Here is a 17,501-nt window from a genome sequence, read left to right as displayed (position 1 = left end):
CCGCAAATGTGTAATTTCTGGTGTTACTCTCTCACTTAAATTGAAGGTATATGTTTGGTATTCACTGCTTCAAGCATTATGACACTTATGTATGACCAATAACTATAACACTACGCCGTGCTTCGGATATGGGACGTTAAACCGTAGCTCTTGTGTGCCATGTACTAGTATTAGTAATGCACATACATATTTGAAATCGATGGCCGCCGACACGACTTCAACAGCCCACACTCTACGAAATTGCTTGGATGTTTTTTCTTTCAATTTGCAACCTTCAATTCAGCTTGCAAACATGAGCGCAATAAAGCTACGTGCGCCTCTCCCATCACTAATGATGATTATTTTGTAAAGTTTAGCTACCGACTCCCCCGCTATACAAGGACGTCCCTGTAAATAAGTCAACACCGTCTCCCGAGCCAGAGCGTTGCCATGGAAACGCATCTCTATCCTTTCTTTTTTTATGATTTTTAATAAGAATAAATCCGGTCGCTGTTACTAGGATACCTTAAAGAAAAAAATTCTAGCTGGTATTGCAGATGTATCTCTCAGATGTCATTACTGAAGAAGATGAAGTTCTCCATTGTTGTTGGGAATTCCCACCTGACCAATGGATGTCAGACTAGATTTGAGGGCAGCCAATCAGGGCCGGACATCTTGGTGTCGTCTGCTCAGCCTGAGATAACATCGCCAGAGCAGTGTGTGATGTATCAAAATAGAACAGTGACATCTTGAGGAACGGTCGATAGTGAATACATTTTTTTCTTCTTCTTAGTATACTTCTTTATTGGTAAGGTAGATAAATGTTAAGTATGGCCGTTGGCTTGGACGAGCTTCAGGTTGATATCACTCGGGTCCCCGGTTGAGGCAACAGATTTAATGTTTTGTGCTCAGTATATTTTCCAGTTATGGGTTCGACTACCCGTTGACAAGCTAAATCTCTCAAGCCCCTAGACGACGCTCCCAGAGGATGATTCCATAAGCTGTGTGATTACACTGTTAATTTATTTCATATGTAAATCTATTTTTTTTTCCATTCACGTCGGGCAATGTGCCTTGCAGCAACTCGAGTAATGCTCGATTTGATGTGTTTAAAAGGAAGGTACACGTTTGGGAATTGTCAAAGACACGTCTTCTCACTTGGCGTATTCCATCATAAGCATAAAATAACAAGCCTGTGAAAATTTGGGCTCAATCGGTCATCGAAGTTGCGAGAAAAAGATAAAAGAAAAAACACCCTTGTTGGACGAATTTGTGTGCTTTCAGATAGGAATAAAAGACTTCTAGCTAGAAGTCTTTTATTATTTTATTGAGTAATTACCTCTTAAACTACGTTACTTCCGAGGGAGCCGTTTCCCACAATGTTTTATACTAACATGAGCTCTCCAATGCATGTTACCAAGTCAGTTTTTAAGTTAATATTTGTTTTGAGTAACTACCGAACGTGTACCTTCCCTTTAAAAAAAAAATAGAATCATTGAATAGCAGTAGAGGTTGGGGTTTGGGGTTTGTTTGGTTTGGTTTTAGTTTTCACCTTTTTCCTTCTTCCTTTCTTCTTGAATGGACGAAAATAAAGTTGAACATGTTTGCATTCATTAATACAAATGCACTCTCAAGCAATTTATAGGCCCACAGCTAATCTATTTTGCAATCGCTCGCCAAATAGACATGGGCGACATTATATGAATTTTTAGATGTCGTTAGACCCATGGTTAAAAACCTCAAATAAATCTCAAGAAAATAATGGGAGATAACAATAAAATGGTAAAAACATATTATTCATTTTGAAATAAATATTGTTCCTTTTGACTTTCCTCAACAAAGCCTTCAGTTATACGGTCTGGATCATCGCTTACAAGCAACACGTGCTTCAGTAAAGTTAGTTCCTTGTTCCTCATTCACATCATTAAGTTCCTTATTCGTTGTGTATATTAATTTACACATGAATATTAATAGTACAATATTGAGGCTATTTTGTACGCAGATTTGTTATCAACACCTAATGAATGGATTAAAGTGCGCCCTCAATATATCTGAGCTGTCTTATTACATATTTTCTTTTAAAACTTAAAGTGTGGGTCCGCGAACTTCGGGCCATCGTCTCCTTTGTTTGACTTTAAGCATGGAGGTTTCTACCTCCACGCTTTAAGCAGGGAAAAGGGATCTCCTATCTTCTCTGGGTAATACATGTTGAGGGTAATTATCTCTATGTATGGAGCACGGCTGTGGCCATGCTCTTTTGCTCTTTATGTTTATTGTACTAGGAGGGACATGTTGAGAGCCATTGAGTACAATTTTGATTGATGTCATCAGAGAAATGAGATAGTTTTGATCGGTAGATTGGTCAATTCTTGTAAACTAATGCAGTTGCCATGAGAGTGCTGTGCCGTGAGTGTAGAGGTACTGTTATTTTCTTGGAAATAATTAAGTTGGTGGATATTTATAAATCCTCGGATTATTTACTATTGGTGAATGCTCGTCGTTTTTTCATTTCCTCCATATAATCACCAAAAGACGTAGTATAGACAGAACTGAGCTGCATTTTGACATTAGTATGCTTATTCGTTATTGCATTTTTTTGCCGGATCACTTCATTATCTCTTCATCCGGTAACCCGTTGCTTATTCAAGTACAAAGGTATAGCAATAATGATCAAACAACTGTATTCACGTGTAAACGGATGCGAATGGTCAATACCGGCAATTTGGTTATAAATTGTATTCATGTATAGATTAACGAGAATGGTGAACTATGAAATAGGGACCCAACTCTACTGCTCGTAACACCTGCTTATGGTTTATCATGCATTGCTCTCCGTCCGCGAGGCGATCCAGAGATTAAATTCGTCCGGTCTCAGATGCCCTGGACATCTCATAACAACCCTGGCACACAATAAGGTAGACTTGAATCAAGTCCCGTTCTCGTGCAGGAGGTGCCTAAGCATATATCCGCCGTCACAAACCTGCAGAGCATCACAATACAAAAGTTTTCTGGCGATGGCACGGGGTTGGGACTTGAGCCAAGTCTAACAACAAGGTGGCTTATGCAACAATCCTATTAAAGCTCCATTAACGATGTCGTTTTCGTCTTTTTACAGATCCGTATCTCGCGGTACTTAGCCTTGGACTGGGGACTCTGAGCTTGTTGGTCTCTCCTTGAGGGGGAGTCTAGCCGCTTGTGGTGAGAGCTGAAACCCACCAGACCATCGCATGTGCCTCGCGCGGGATCCCGCAACTATGGCCCACTCCAAAGGTGTAAGTATTATTGTTTCGTCATTGCTTAGAATTGTATTTTTTTGTGAATATGTTTTCTTATTAAGCACGAATAATACAACAATACTACTTCTTTTAATTGTAGTTAATTGTTTATGAATACTTAAACGTATAAACTTCTGTAAGCCTGTGAGTTGTAAAATAAATAAATAGTTCCGGAAAAAAATACATACGGAAAAAGGAAGTAGGCCTATTGTTTAAGACTTAACTGGTGGAACGGACCCATTTTTCATAGCCCTACTCTTAAAGCACAACAGAATTATGTTGGCCAGAAAAAGGTTACCGGCCAAAATATCGTAACACATGCACATATTTTTTTGACTGGTATCCTGCCTAAAGTGTATCGTCCGGAAAAGTTTACATAAATTCGTGGTAGGCAGAGAAATATAATTGTCACGGGACACAAGTTCCTGGCTAATGGACGTGAGATGTCGAGATCCTGACAATAATTCACATTTCAGTTGTTTAACTAACTACCACCCGTCACTGATGCCAATATTGTTTCGTTAAAGGAACAAGTTGCCTTGGATTGGATGAGTTGGTCTATATACAAAGCGTTTGTAATCGTTTGTTATAAAATGCATATGGTTTAGAAAGATGTTGTAAAAGTAGAATACAATGATCTACACAAACATGCCTCGAAATTGCGTGGTTTTCCTTTTACCTCGTCCACTAACACGGTCAGCCATTTATGGGTGTCAACTTTTGACTCCCATAATGGCCGACCGTGTTAAACGAAAACCACGCAATTTCGAGCCAAATTTGTGTAGATCATTGTATTCTACTTTTACAACATATTTCTAACCGTATGCATTTTATAACAAACGGTTACTCAGGCATTTCAAAGACCAACTCGACCGATACAAAACAACGTGTTCTTTTAATACCTTATTACGAACTTATTATCTCCTCTAAACCAGCAAAAGTAGCTATTGATTTTGTAATTTAAATATATGAGTCAAATCGGTAAGAATCGGGCTTGGCATTTTTTTATTTTTTTTTTTTTAGAATCCACTGCTAGTTTTAGTCTTTGTATCTTAGAGACTTACTCGAAATCCAATGAAAGAATTAAGTTTTTCTTGAAAACCAAAGCTTTAATAGGATTTTGATTAAAATCGGATTGGATTTTAAATTATATTATGACGCACAAATATACTGGCAAGTTTATTGTGAGGCTGTTAATAGTTAAGTTACCTGTTAACTATCTGTCAAACATGCCTCTCACTATTATCCCCCAAAGGGACAGATAAATAAAACAACGGAAATTCGTTTTGTTCCCTTAAAATATTAGTGTGTTCCCTTTGAAATAATTGAGTTCCCTCGAAACATTATTCAGTTCCCTAGGAATCAATTCCCTCTGAAAAATGTTTTGTAATAAATAGTTTGAGGGGACGAAAACAGAGGAAATAAGAACTTATTATCTTCTTCTTCTTCTTTGGGGAATCCTCTTTTCTTTTCTGTGTTTTTTTCTATTCTTTTTTCCCCTCTTTTTAACCGTTTAATTTATTCTTTACCTGCCCCTTTGGGGATTTCGTTCTGTACGAATCTTGTTTTTATGAAAATTAAATGTTTTTTTTAATTGAATACCTACATAATTTCCATATAAATGAAAATAATAGACTTACTAAACGCTTGTTGTTGTTTTTTTACTTTGCACTGCGTTTTAAACGAGGTTAATTTTGAATTTCATGAGCTTCTCCTTTTGGTCGACGTTAATGAAAACCGAACTGACAGACACACAGGAGCCGACGACTGTTACATTTACTGCATTCGTATTTTAAAGGGGTTGTACACGTTTAGAACCCACTGTTTTTTAAAGATAAATACAATAAAACCACACGAAGCAATTTACGGGCAACCAGTTCCAGGCAATCTTCATGAAGAAACGGCATTCACATTTGAATGTTCACCTATTTCTCTTGTGGATCGTAAGACAATGTTTGAAAATTGACCCGTGTGCTACCAAAGTGGTCCTGTAGTATGCACTGCAGTTGGTTGCCTGCAAAAGTTGCCTCGTGTGACAAGGCCCAAGAGTGTAACGCAGCGCTACTTATTGTTCAAACGTAATAAGATAATAAAAAATAGCCGCAGTACTTCGAAGCGAAACTTTTCTTAAAATGTCACATCCGAAGCTGCTGTCCTTCTCACCAAGTATGTACTATTGTCATCAACTTTAAAGGCTTGCTTACTTGCTTAAGTCGAGTGATGTCCTCGAATCACGATGGTTCCCCAAGCCTTTCTGTCCCCCATTGCTGACTTGAAATCTGTTGATTCAAGTCCCGTATCCATTTTGAGAATGCAGTGGACACTATTGGTTGTTACTCAAAATAATAATTAGCATAAAACCTTACTTGGTAATTAGTAATGGGGAGAGCTTGATAGTATAACACATTGTGAGAAACGGCTCCCTTTGAAGTGACGTAGTTTTCGAGAAAGAAGTTATTTTCCACGAATTTGATTTCGAGACCTCAGATTTAGAATTTGAGGTCTCGAAATCAAGCACACAACATCGTGTGACAAGGGTGTTTTTTTTCTTTCATTGTTTCCTCTCGCAACTTCGCCGACCATGCAATTGAGCTCAAATTTTCGCAGATTTGTTATTTTGTGCGTTTGTTGAGATACACCAAGTGAGAAGACTGGTCTTTGACAATGACCAATAGTGTCTAATGTCTTTAAGAGTAGTTACCAAACGTATACAGACCCATTAGGCCGCATAGGAAAGTATACGACTTACATGACGGGGGGGGGGGGTCGTGCATGCCCTAGTCGCAAATATTACAGTACAGCAAAAAGGTTGATGTCTCGGACAGACAGCTCGATTGTGGACCTCAAGTCACAAGAGGGCCTTTGCCGCTTCCCGTGAGGCACGCCGTCTTTGTTATCGTGAAAAGGGTTTCACTATAAAAAGTTCTAAAATTGTAAATTTCTTTAAGAGGTACAGTTTTCGGAGACATGAGTGGAGCCTTGCCTTCATAACGCATTTTTCTATTTTTCTTTTTTCTTCTTCTTCTTCTTCTTCTTCTTCTTCTTCTTCTTCTTCTTATTATTATTATTATTATTTTTACGAGATCTGTGCGGTTGAGCGTCTTGCAAAAAGCCCCAAATGACTTCAGTGAATAATCCATAAAAAGGATTTACATTATTAATGACTGATTTAATGCTTTAATGTTAATGTCAGCACACATAATGTTTGTAATGTTTTTTTGTTTTTTTTTTCAACAAGGCGTAAAACAAAAATGACATTGACTTTTCTGCAGCACACAGGTGTCACGACTGGGATTCGAACCCAAACTCTGCTATTTTGGAAACACCGGAGTTTGAATTAGGTGTTCTTATCCACTCGGCCACGAAACGCCATGTTGTATAATTTTTTGTCAACATTTCAAATTAGTTCAGTATTTCTGAATTTGTTTTCTGTTAGCCGCCAACTCCTCTGCGGAAACAGGACTCTTCGTCTTCGACCTCTGCAGACACAAAGACAGTCAACAGGACATCCCCTGCGCTTGCTGACCTTGACCTTTCACATCTGACCTCAGAAGAAATCGGTGCAATACAAAAGGTGCTAAAGAAGCAAGAGTCTTTCGAGAGGCAAGCCAAAGTCAGAGCAGAGTGAGTTTTTATTTAGAAAACTATCGCTCCAATTATGTAAAATTGAGGGCACATCACTGCGGGGCGTCTCTTGTTCAAAAAGCTCTTTTTTTTTACGAAGTCATTAGAAATGCAAAGAGTGTACCTGAATTTGCTACCTTTTGTTTTATTAATAGTCCAAATTAACTTTGTATGTGAAAAGGCAGAGTTTGCACTTCAATTGGCAAAGTTTGTACTTCAATAGGCAGAATTTTGTACTCGAGTGGGCCAAGTATTGTACTTGAACAAGCCAAGTTTTGTACTTTAGGCCATGTTTTGTACTTGACATAGGCCTGGTTTTACTTCGGCCAAGTTGTGTACTTGATGATGCCATGTTTTGCTTTTGATTGGGCCAGGTTTTGCAACGAAATAGGCCAGGTTCTGTACTTGAAATGGCCGAGTTTTCTTCATGAATAGGCCTGGTTTTACTTCGGCTAAACTTTGCACTTGATGATGTGACGTTTTGTACATTGACCGAGTTTTGAATTGGCCAAGTTTTGTACATGAATATGCCATGTTTTTCTCTCGATTAGGCCAGGTTTTGCACTTTAATGGGTCAGGTTTTGTAATTGAGTTTGCCGGGTACTGTTCATGAATAGGCCAGGTTTTGTTCTTGAACAGGTCAGGTTAAAGGAACACGTTGCCTTGGATCGGACGAGTTGGTCTATAAAAGAGCGTTTGTAACCGTTTGTTATAAAATGCATATGGTTGGAGAGATAATTTAAAAGTAGAATACAATGATCCACACAAGTTTGCCTCGAAATTGCGTGGTTTTCCTTTTACTGTGCGAACTAACACGGTCAAAAATTTGACTCCCATAATTTGACTCCCTTAAATGGCCGACCGTGTTAGTTGACGAGGTAAAAGGAAAACCGTGCAATTTCGAGGCATGTTTGTGTGGATCATTGTATTCTACTTTTACAGCATCTTTCTACCCATATGCATATTATAACAAACGCTTTTCAAAGACCAACTCGACCGATCCAAGGCAACGTGTTCCTTTAAATTGACCGAGTTATGTACGTTCACAGACAAATCGAGAAGGCAATACGTCGATACGAAGCAACACTTGCCGCCAGGGAGTCACATCCGCCGAGGTCAAAGGACGACGACTTGCGCATGTGCAGGCTCTGCTTCGTCCGGAAGTTCACAGATGGGCTGGGAGTCACGTGTGGGGACTGTCTCCACAGAGTGTGTGCAAACTGCTCGAGTCAGGTGGTGGACGGAGGTGCCTCGAGTCCAACTCCGAAACACAGATTTGTGAGTCAGTTATTTCTTTACGTTAACCCTTCCATGAGTATGTCGAGGTGGTGCTTGCCTAAAGGGGCGGGGTCGACTATGCATCATGCATATTCATGATAAGCATGTCCACATGCAATGAAGAAGAATTGCTATGCCCTAGGGGTCAGTTCTATGACCACTTGAGTTCATAGTATACCCTAGCAACTGAATGTTATTTTAATGAAACCCGAGGATAATATTTAACTTGTACCTGTGTGTTCTAATTTTATTTGTACCCAAACCAGAAGCATAAGAAGCGCTGGCGCTGTAACTTATGCAAACTCCAAAGGGACTACCTTTGCGTGACCGGCAGATGGTACTACCAAGACGATACCGGGAGGGATACCTCCGCGGAGTACAGGAGGTCCCGTAAACAGAGCCAGGGCAACCCACCACCAAGGAGGCGGGTTGTAAGGAGCGCCCAGTCGGACCTGGTAAGGGGGAAAATACGGAGTAATGATACAAAAGTCACAATATTGTATCTAAAGCATATCGTGAATACTAACTGTGAAGTTTATAATATAGGTTTTCTAGGTCAATTTCAGAAAAAGAGCAGCCAATTTAACCACCAGCTTTCTCTATTTCGCGCGAAATCGAATGCTACTGAAAAGGAGTCATTCGATTTCGTTTTATGATTACTCAAATGTAATGTTGCGTCATTCGATTTAACAAAATGATCATTCAATTTAACGATTCATCAAAGCAGCATTCAAATTCGCAGACGCTTCTTGAGGCGTGTGTGTCACGAAAAAAGAATGACGATACGCTAAATTGAGCAGAGTGCTAAAGGAATTTGACTCGACCCAAAACGAAATTGAATGGCCAAATTCTGAATTTGAGACGCAGTAACAACTCGAGAGGCACAACAGCTTTAACTCGAACGCATGGAAATGAATTTGACTGCTCATTTGCCGAATTTGACCGAGAAAACCTATACTAGAGCCCTTTTTTCAGGGAAATAATTCCCGTCGGTGAAGTCAAAATGGAGAATGGACACATAAAAAACAGGTTGTTTTCTGTTGTTACATCAAACACACATGACCTGACTATACTAATATTGATGGTATTCTAATTGTGTTTTACAATTATCAGATTAAGTTTCAGTTTAAATTACGCAAAATACAAAAGAACGTCTTGAAGATGGCATCATTTCAGATAAAAAGATACATCATATAAAGATAGCCACTTAATAACAAACTTCAAACCAAGGCTTCTTTCAAATTAAGAAAACAAAACAAAAAAACTCCTGCTGATCCAAAGTGATCTATAGGTTAATGGTTGTTACGGCTGATTACCGTCTTAATGAGTTTTTCAAAGATTTAATTTGTGTAATTTAATTCCTGGAAAATTCTACCCTTCTATAAATTATTTTGAAAAACAAACACGGGTCAGCTTTTAAGGAGCTCTGTATTTTTGATTGAAATATCGAAGGCCGTAAATTGTACCTGCCAAAATTGAAATTGGTTTTTGCTTCAAGGCGAGAAAAAAACCTTTATTGTGCGGCATAGAGGGAGGAGGCAATTTTATAGGTTGAGTTTTCTATTTATTACATCGGATTCAGTGCTCGTAAATATCTCAAGATGGTTTTTTTTTTGGCTCATTATCTTCTGGTTTTTTTCTTTAAGGATGTTTGGCTGGCCAAACAAACATGACATAATTTGGATTTTTCGGGTTTTTTATTTGATGACGCTCGAAGCTTACTTCATTTGTTGTTTTACTATCATTGGGTATGCACCCATTGAATGAATGAAGGTCTGCTGTTTTGTTTTTGTCGGGTTTTTGTTTTCCCTTTTTTCGTCTTCTCCATTTTTACAAGGTTAAAAACACTCGATACGAAAGGAGATATCATTTCGACGGCCTATTTGTTTATTTGTTTATTTAGTTATTATGTATCTATTAAAATGAATCTTTATACATGATACAAAAAAAGCAATAATAATACTCCTGATTTTAGCACCAGTGAACTAAAAAGACTGTTTAAAACACCCAACCTTTGGGTTAAAAGACACATCATCATTCAAAGAGTCCTCAAATCTTATACTTATATTATGTCTTTCGTAGTATTTGTGTACGTATAGTCGACTTGGAGAAAGTCCGTGAACTTTATTTATACATAAGAAAAGCTAATAACATCTTCTTTGCTCATTATCTTCGGATATTTCGTTGTTAATTTCTTTGACGGATGGTCGTCTAGCCGAGCAAACATGACATAATTTGGATTTTTCGGATTGTTAATTTGAAGACTTTCGGAGCTTGCTTCCTGTGATGTTTCATCATGGGTTGACGGGCTAATTATAAACAAAAACTCTTGGTTTTCAGGTTTGCGAAGATAATTTCTACATAATGTTTCACCATGAAAGTTAATAGGAGCTTAAAATGTTGGAAACAACAACCCGGTACAGCTCATAATTATTTGCTGTTTTTGATGAAAAAAAGAATTGTCAGGATAAGCAGGTGTTCTGGCACACAACCCTTGCGAACCTGAACGACAGGGGCATCATCTGTTTAAAAAACAAACATTCCAGATAAACCAATTTCGTCCATTGGCCCATGCATCACACACGCAATATGGAGCAATCATTTCTCGTAGGCCTTGAAATTATGTTGTGTCATTATTTTTCTATTTTATTTTTTCAACTAGGGAATTATATTTATTATCAGAGTCTCCGGTACGTCAACTAACTTTAATGAGGCCTTATACTGCGTGAACGAGCTATATGGGAGGTTACACCTCATAACCCTAACCCTGATAACAACAAAGCAAACTCATAATTAATTCCGATCTGACGGTCCTTCCCGCTACGACCGCTATACCGTCAGGTCTTGAAAGTAAAACGACCCCGGCCTTAATTGTTTCCGATTTTTTTTATGTCACCTCCTTTTTTTTTCCCATCCCGTCCAGGAGGAACGCTTCGTCCACAGAAACGTCGAGGCCATTAAGCGCAACTCATGGGACTCGGGAAAACACTACAAGTCCGACACCGAAGCCTCGTCCACCTGCCTCCTACAGTCCTTCGCTCGAGAGTCCCTCAACGGCAAGAAGACCGTGACTCGTCGTAGGCGGCGCTCGTCGCAGCTCCGTCAGATCTCGTGCGACTCGCCGGGCGAGAATTTGACGCAGGAGTCGGACGATGGTGAGTGGATGAATCGCGCCCTCGCTCGGCGAGCGTCGCACAGGCGGCCGCTGAGACGAAGGAGGTACGGGGTGACCGAAGCTACCGATAAGAGCCCGGAAGGTAATTAACAACATATTTGAAACAACAAAAAAGTAGTAAAATTAGTTGTGACTTGATAGATTGCCTCATGGTACGCCTTGACTAACAAAGAGGTCACTTACTAGAGATCACAATTTCCCCGATGGTCCGTGAGTGTCCAGAAGAGGGACCTTATTCCCGAGACAGAGAAGAATGGTAACCGAACTATGCCAGTCCAGATATGTTTTATAACACACCTCGGTGTACACAATGAAATAAGAAAATAATTTTACTTGAGGGCGCTGTAACCAGTCAACCATTTTAAATATATTTAACGTTTCGGGAATTATTTCCCGAAAAATACGCCCGACGGGATGTTTTGAAATCATCTTTCCAACTTTTAAAACATTCTTATCAATAATAGCAGACTCTTTGTATCGCCCAAATCTATCAGTTTTAAGTGTCGTAAAAGTGAACCATAACATTGGGGCATGGACTGTCTATTTCTCATTTCTCCTATTAGGTTCGCAGGTTTTAAAAGCCAGCGGTCAACAAGCAAGCGGGAGCGAGGACGAGAGGCAAGTCTCCGTGGCAGACGCTGAAAGGTCGCCGTCAAACCGACGCAGGAGTCGGCCGTCCATCCACGGCAGACGGTCCCCTTCCGGGGCAGCGGCACCTAAAGAGCCCCCCGTGGAGGGTGGTCAGCCGGTGATTAGCTCGGCAGCGGAGAGGGCGAAGGAGGCCAGGGGGAAGTACAAGAGGACTGGGAGCGTCAAGGCAGACTTCATGGGGAAGCTGAGTCAGCGAGCTATGGAGAGATTCAGGCGTCGGTCACGGTCGGAGAGTGAACTCAACATTCCGGAACAACCACCGGTAACTAAATCAGATATTTTGTTAAAGACAGTGGACACTATTGGTAATTGTCAAAGACTAGCCTTCACAGTTGGTGTATCTCAACATATGCATAAAATAACAAACCTGTGAAAATTTGAGCTCAGTCGGTCATCGAACTTGCGAGATAATAATGAAATTTGATTTCGAGACCTCAAGTTCTTAACTTGAGGTCTCGAAATCAAATTCGTGGAATATTACTTCTTTCTCGAAAACTACGCCACTTCAGAGGGAGTTGTTTCTCACAATGTTTTATACCATCAACCTCTCCCCATTACTCGTCACCAAGAAAGGTTTTATGCTAATAATTATTTTGAGTAATTACCAACAGTGTCCACTGCCTTTAATGATAATAATAATGAACAAATAATAATAATAACGAACCAATAAATTGGGATGTTTAGTTGTTCCCTTTTTGAGGGTTGGTGTTCACTTTTTAAAAGGGGCACATTGCCTTCAAATATGTCAAGTTTGTCGTTGCCGTTTTGAATGGTTCCGTATCCTTGACTTGTTCATGAACTAACAGTATGTTGTAATAAGTGAGAAGTGAAAGTTTGTTTTATTTTTATTTTATTTAGACATTTCCACACGGAATACAAGTTAAAGGTTATACTAAATTAATACAACAACACAAAAGTTTTCAACCAGACCCCTGCCTAAGATAACATAATAATTCTATCGTTAACGGCAGTGGACACTATTGGTAATTACTCCAAGTAATCATTAGCATAAAAACTTACTTGGAGAGCTGTTGGTAGTATAACACATTGTGAGAAACGGCTCCCTCTGAAGTAAGTTAGCTTTTAAAAAAGACGTAATTTTCCACGCATTTGATTTCGAGACCTCAAAATTAGATTTTGAGATCTCGAAATCAAGCATCTTAAAGCACACAACTTAGTGTGACAAGGTTTTTTTTTTTTTTTTTTGTCTTCCATCGTAATCTCACAACTTCGACAAACAATTAAGTTCAAATGTTAAGTTACGCCAAGTGAGAATATTGGTCTTCGACAAGTACCAATAATGTCCAGTATCTATGAACAATTTCTAAAATAAAGAAATATGCACACAAACAGAAATAGAACACAAAAAGCAAGCCGTACACATACAAAGTAAATGTGTGCGCTTTTAAATCACCACACCAACAAGCAAGCTATGCACGAAATACAACAGCAAGTAATACTGTGGCAAAACACCAACGGGTGTTGGTTATAACAAGTAAAACACTAATAAGACACCACGCATCACATGTATGTACTTTTTGTAGGACAAAAGAACACAATGTCCACAGATTTACACTAAACTTATACAGTTTGAAGATAATGATAGTAGAAAGCTTCCCTGAAAATATTACGTGCTAAGGTGTTGTAGTTTTTGGGAAATGAGTAAAACAATGTCATGAAAATAATTTTGGTTTCATGGGACTAAAATTATGTTAAGCATTTACAAACGTATTTTCATTACATTGTTTTACTCATTTCTCAAAAACTACAGCACCTCAGTAAGTAATATTTGAAGGGAAGCTTTCCACTATCATTATCTTCAAACCCTGTAAGTTTAATGTAAATCTATGGACATCTTAACAAAGTACCCAAATCCTTTAAGCTAATTGTAAAAAATGTACTTCGTAAGTCACAATTGGAGACTTTCAGGACGCTAGTTTGCAGACCCTGACAAGGTCAATCCATAATTCCCTGTAATGTGCGAATGTTCTATAGCTACATAAATCATGGAAAATCACATGCGAGTATTCTGTCACAAAGCGTTTCAATCTCTCATTACTGTCCCATTGGTTACTACTGACCTTCGATATATCTGTTTAAAATGATAAATATGCGACAAGTCAGAAAATGTAGGTCCCCTCGATTAACTCTCTACTTCCAGAATACACAAATAGCGACACAAATTATGTCGGGCTATGGTTACGGCGAACATAACTATTTCATCACTTACGTGATTTAAATAGACAATGTGAAAATTGTCTGACCGACCAACTATCACAATCTTAAAATTTCCATATTTTAAAATGAGTCTGTGTAGGCCAAAAATTAAACGTGACCCGCTTCGTGAAAATGAGCCAGATGTTGACAATTTGAAGGATTGAGTTATATGCATGGCTGGAAAGAACACACCAATTTGGTATGTCTTGATGTGTATCGCGTTGCTGAGTTACTTCCGTTTGAAATTAGCCAATACATCATTTTTTTCTGAAAAACGAATTACAAGTAAAGTGATGTTTTAAACTACCAGTTCAGCAAAAAGATACAAATTAGACATAAGTATGATCACAAAATTGTTGTATTCATAGCTTTTTTTCCTAAAAGTAAGTGTTCTAAAGGTTAACCATGAAAGTATAGATCTTAAAAAGTAAAAAAATAACACTGACAAGTCAGATTTCAAAACCGATGACGTCATCTTTCAGGTGCTGTTCGATGACTCCGAGATATAGGAACACAGTCGTAGCTGATACTGTATGGTCACAAGTCACCTAATGCCGTTTACATGAAGTGTTAATTGGTAACCAAAATGTTGGATTTATTATCCGTCGTGCATGAATTGAATTCCAATTGTCAATGATTTGAGAAGGACTTGTGTTTGGATGAAAGCATTATACTTAAGCCTAGTTTTACTCAAATAAGAAGAGGATGTTCTATCGAGTTGTTTTCATTATGGTCCGAAGCGACCGTCAGCATTGGCTGTAACACATTGCATGCGACCAGACACGGGCATCTCACAGGCAGTAAACTCGATATCGCTGCACAAACTGTCTCCCCATGCACCGCTCCATTTACCAGCCATTCTCACACATTCATCATTTGGGTTATTTGGTTCCTTGTGGAACTCACTCTGCTCCCAGTTCTTGAATGTAGGATCTTCCTTAACGCCCATGCAAACCAACGACCCGTCATTTTCAAAATCTTGACAGCCAATCCACACGTCCAAGCCTTGATACCAATTGACGTATTTCATCAAGCCGCTAATCCGTGTATTCATTTCACGCCAAATGAAGTCCTGTTCGTCCTTTGTGTCAGGAACCATCATGCTGGCCCCTAGCTCGGCGCAACTCGTATTGCCATCAGACCAGTTCATCTTCTCAGGCAGTAAGGTGTAGCAGGAACCCTGCCACTGGAACCAGCCGGAGGGACACATAGTTCCAAAGGCCTCATCGAAAACAAAGAAACAAACGAGGAAAATAATCGCGTGGGAAATCAAAGTCGGCATCTCGATTGAAAAACACCAAATCCCAAGATACAAAACAAACCTGCTTGAAAAGTTTGGATTTACTGGGTTGTGTTTAAGCAAACCGTTTTTATGACAGACAAGAACCGATTACTTCCAAGTATGGTGTACCTATGGTATACAAGTGATTTTATACGGGAGTCTATATCTAGACAACTTATTGTTGCTATGGAGCATTTGCGTCACCCACCCATTGGCCTAGATACGCGTTAGTCTTTATTTACGGTCACCGAACAAACTGAAGACTTTTAATTTGTATTTTTTGTTTAAATTTAATTTTGACTCAGCACACGCTTCTTTCCTCTTCCTTTATTGTCCATCTTTTTCTAATTTCCTACGTCATCTGTTAATTTTAATAACTCAAGAGACCTTCATCCGTCAATGAACAACACGTTCTTGATAATTTCTGGTAGTATAAAATAATATACAAAGCAATCCGTGTATTTGTTGTTGGAAAAAAATGGATACACCGTACACGCTTTTTTGCCCACCCCCTTGTCCTCCAACTTCACCCCTGTTAATTTTACGAACGAAACCATTACCCATCAATGGAGAACACGTTCCTTGGTATTTTCTGTTTGTTTGTGGTTTTTTGTGTTTTTTATTTTTTATTGTACAAAGCAGTCCAAGAGGCCTCATCTCTGCATAAAATTAAATCGATTTTTTTTAATCTCGACGCAATCTACTTTGAGATGGGGAACGTGTTTAAATACTCAAATCAACCAGCCATAGTCGAGGGCCAAATTTCATATAGATCTGCTCAGGAAAAGTTGCTGAACAATTTTCTGCTTAGCAGAAATAAGCATGATACAAATCACAAATTGTACTCACAACAAGATAGTTTGGCTGTCAAGTCAAGTGTTTGGCACATCTAATTGTCTCGTCATTTGGCTATTCTTAAACCACGTACTACATTCCGTTTAACCGTTAATTGCACATTTGAAAAACAAAGCTGTTTATAACCCAAAGCCTCCATTCCGTTGGCAACGTGCCCTGTTCCTTCCAGGAAAGTATCGTAAATTGGCGCCTATATACCAATTTTCATCGAATTAGTGTATCAGTTAGGCCTGGGTTTCACTTCCGAGCGGTTTAGAGCATCGAATTGGTGGTTAAGTCTTTGGAATATGGGTTCGAATCCCGGTCAAGACATTTGCGTCATATTACTTGTGTCCTTGGGCAAGATACTTACTCTAATGTCTTCTCTTCGCCCAGAGGTGTAAATGGATACATGAAAAAGCCTGTGGGGCGCCACTACAACCTACAGCGGTAAACTCCCCAGGGAGCTGAGAAAGATTACAGGGATGTAATTGGCCCAAAAGACCGGCTGCCAATTTCACGAAACGCTAGGATCAATCCTATCTCGAGCTATAACGAGTAACTCGTCCTAACTTTGGATGGGTTCAATGCACCCTAACGTCTAGGAATACGGAACTTAACTCGTCCTAAGTCCTAAGATTAATCCTAAGTTAGGAAAAGTTTGGCGAAATCGACAGCAGGGCGCTAATGTAAAGTGCATTGAAACGTTTTTGTAATGCGCTGTTTACAATTATTAGTTATTATTATGATTATTATAGTCTGTTGTATTACCGTCAGACCAGGGGCCAATTTCATAGAGCTGCTTAAGCACAAAATTTGCTTAAGCACGAAAATAGCTCGCTTATTTTACACATGTTACTGGCCAAATAGTCATGCCATATACATTGCTTATGACTAGTATTTAGCTGTTGTTTACTTAGCGTAACAATTGAGTGGAGTCTTGGCCGGTAATCTGATTTTACTAAGCAATGAATTTTTTGCTTAAACAAATTTGTTTGCTTAAGCAGCTCTATGAAATTGGGCCCTGGGCTATTTTTTTTTCAGCCGCAGGAAACCACGATATACGTCAGAGACGATTCAGAAGAAGTTACCATCCAGAAGGATCAGAACGACACGTCGTGTAAAAGTATGTATATAATAACACTTTCGAACGATTATGGTGGAAAAAAATAGCCAAGCGCGGCAA

At 39.1% G+C, this 17,501-nt stretch overlaps 1 protein-coding gene across 1 annotated transcript in view; it reads left to right on the top strand.

Annotated features, from left to right (window-relative positions):
* Positions 1 to 17,501, top strand: part of LOC139952119 (protein piccolo-like) — a 39,121-nt gene that overhangs the window by 3,837 nt on the left and 17,783 nt on the right. The window contains exons 2-8 of the mRNA XM_071951081.1: positions 3,095 to 3,251; positions 6,691 to 6,878; positions 7,928 to 8,156; positions 8,423 to 8,611; positions 11,080 to 11,413; positions 11,895 to 12,244; positions 17,360 to 17,441. Coding sequence (XP_071807182.1) covers positions 3,207 to 3,251; positions 6,691 to 6,878; positions 7,928 to 8,156; positions 8,423 to 8,611; positions 11,080 to 11,413; positions 11,895 to 12,244; positions 17,360 to 17,441 — 1,417 coding nt within the window. The 5' untranslated portion in view covers positions 3,095 to 3,206. The remainder of the gene's footprint in view (positions 1 to 3,094; positions 3,252 to 6,690; positions 6,879 to 7,927; positions 8,157 to 8,422; positions 8,612 to 11,079; positions 11,414 to 11,894; positions 12,245 to 17,359; positions 17,442 to 17,501) is intronic.

The sequence above is a fragment of the Asterias amurensis genome, chromosome 20 (genome assembly GCF_032118995.1).
Source record: "Asterias amurensis chromosome 20, ASM3211899v1".
NCBI classification, from domain to species: Eukaryota; Metazoa; Echinodermata; class Asteroidea; order Forcipulatida; family Asteriidae; genus Asterias; species Asterias amurensis.
Note: the sequence above shows the minus strand (reverse complement) of the source record. Positions and strands in the feature narration are given on the sequence as shown.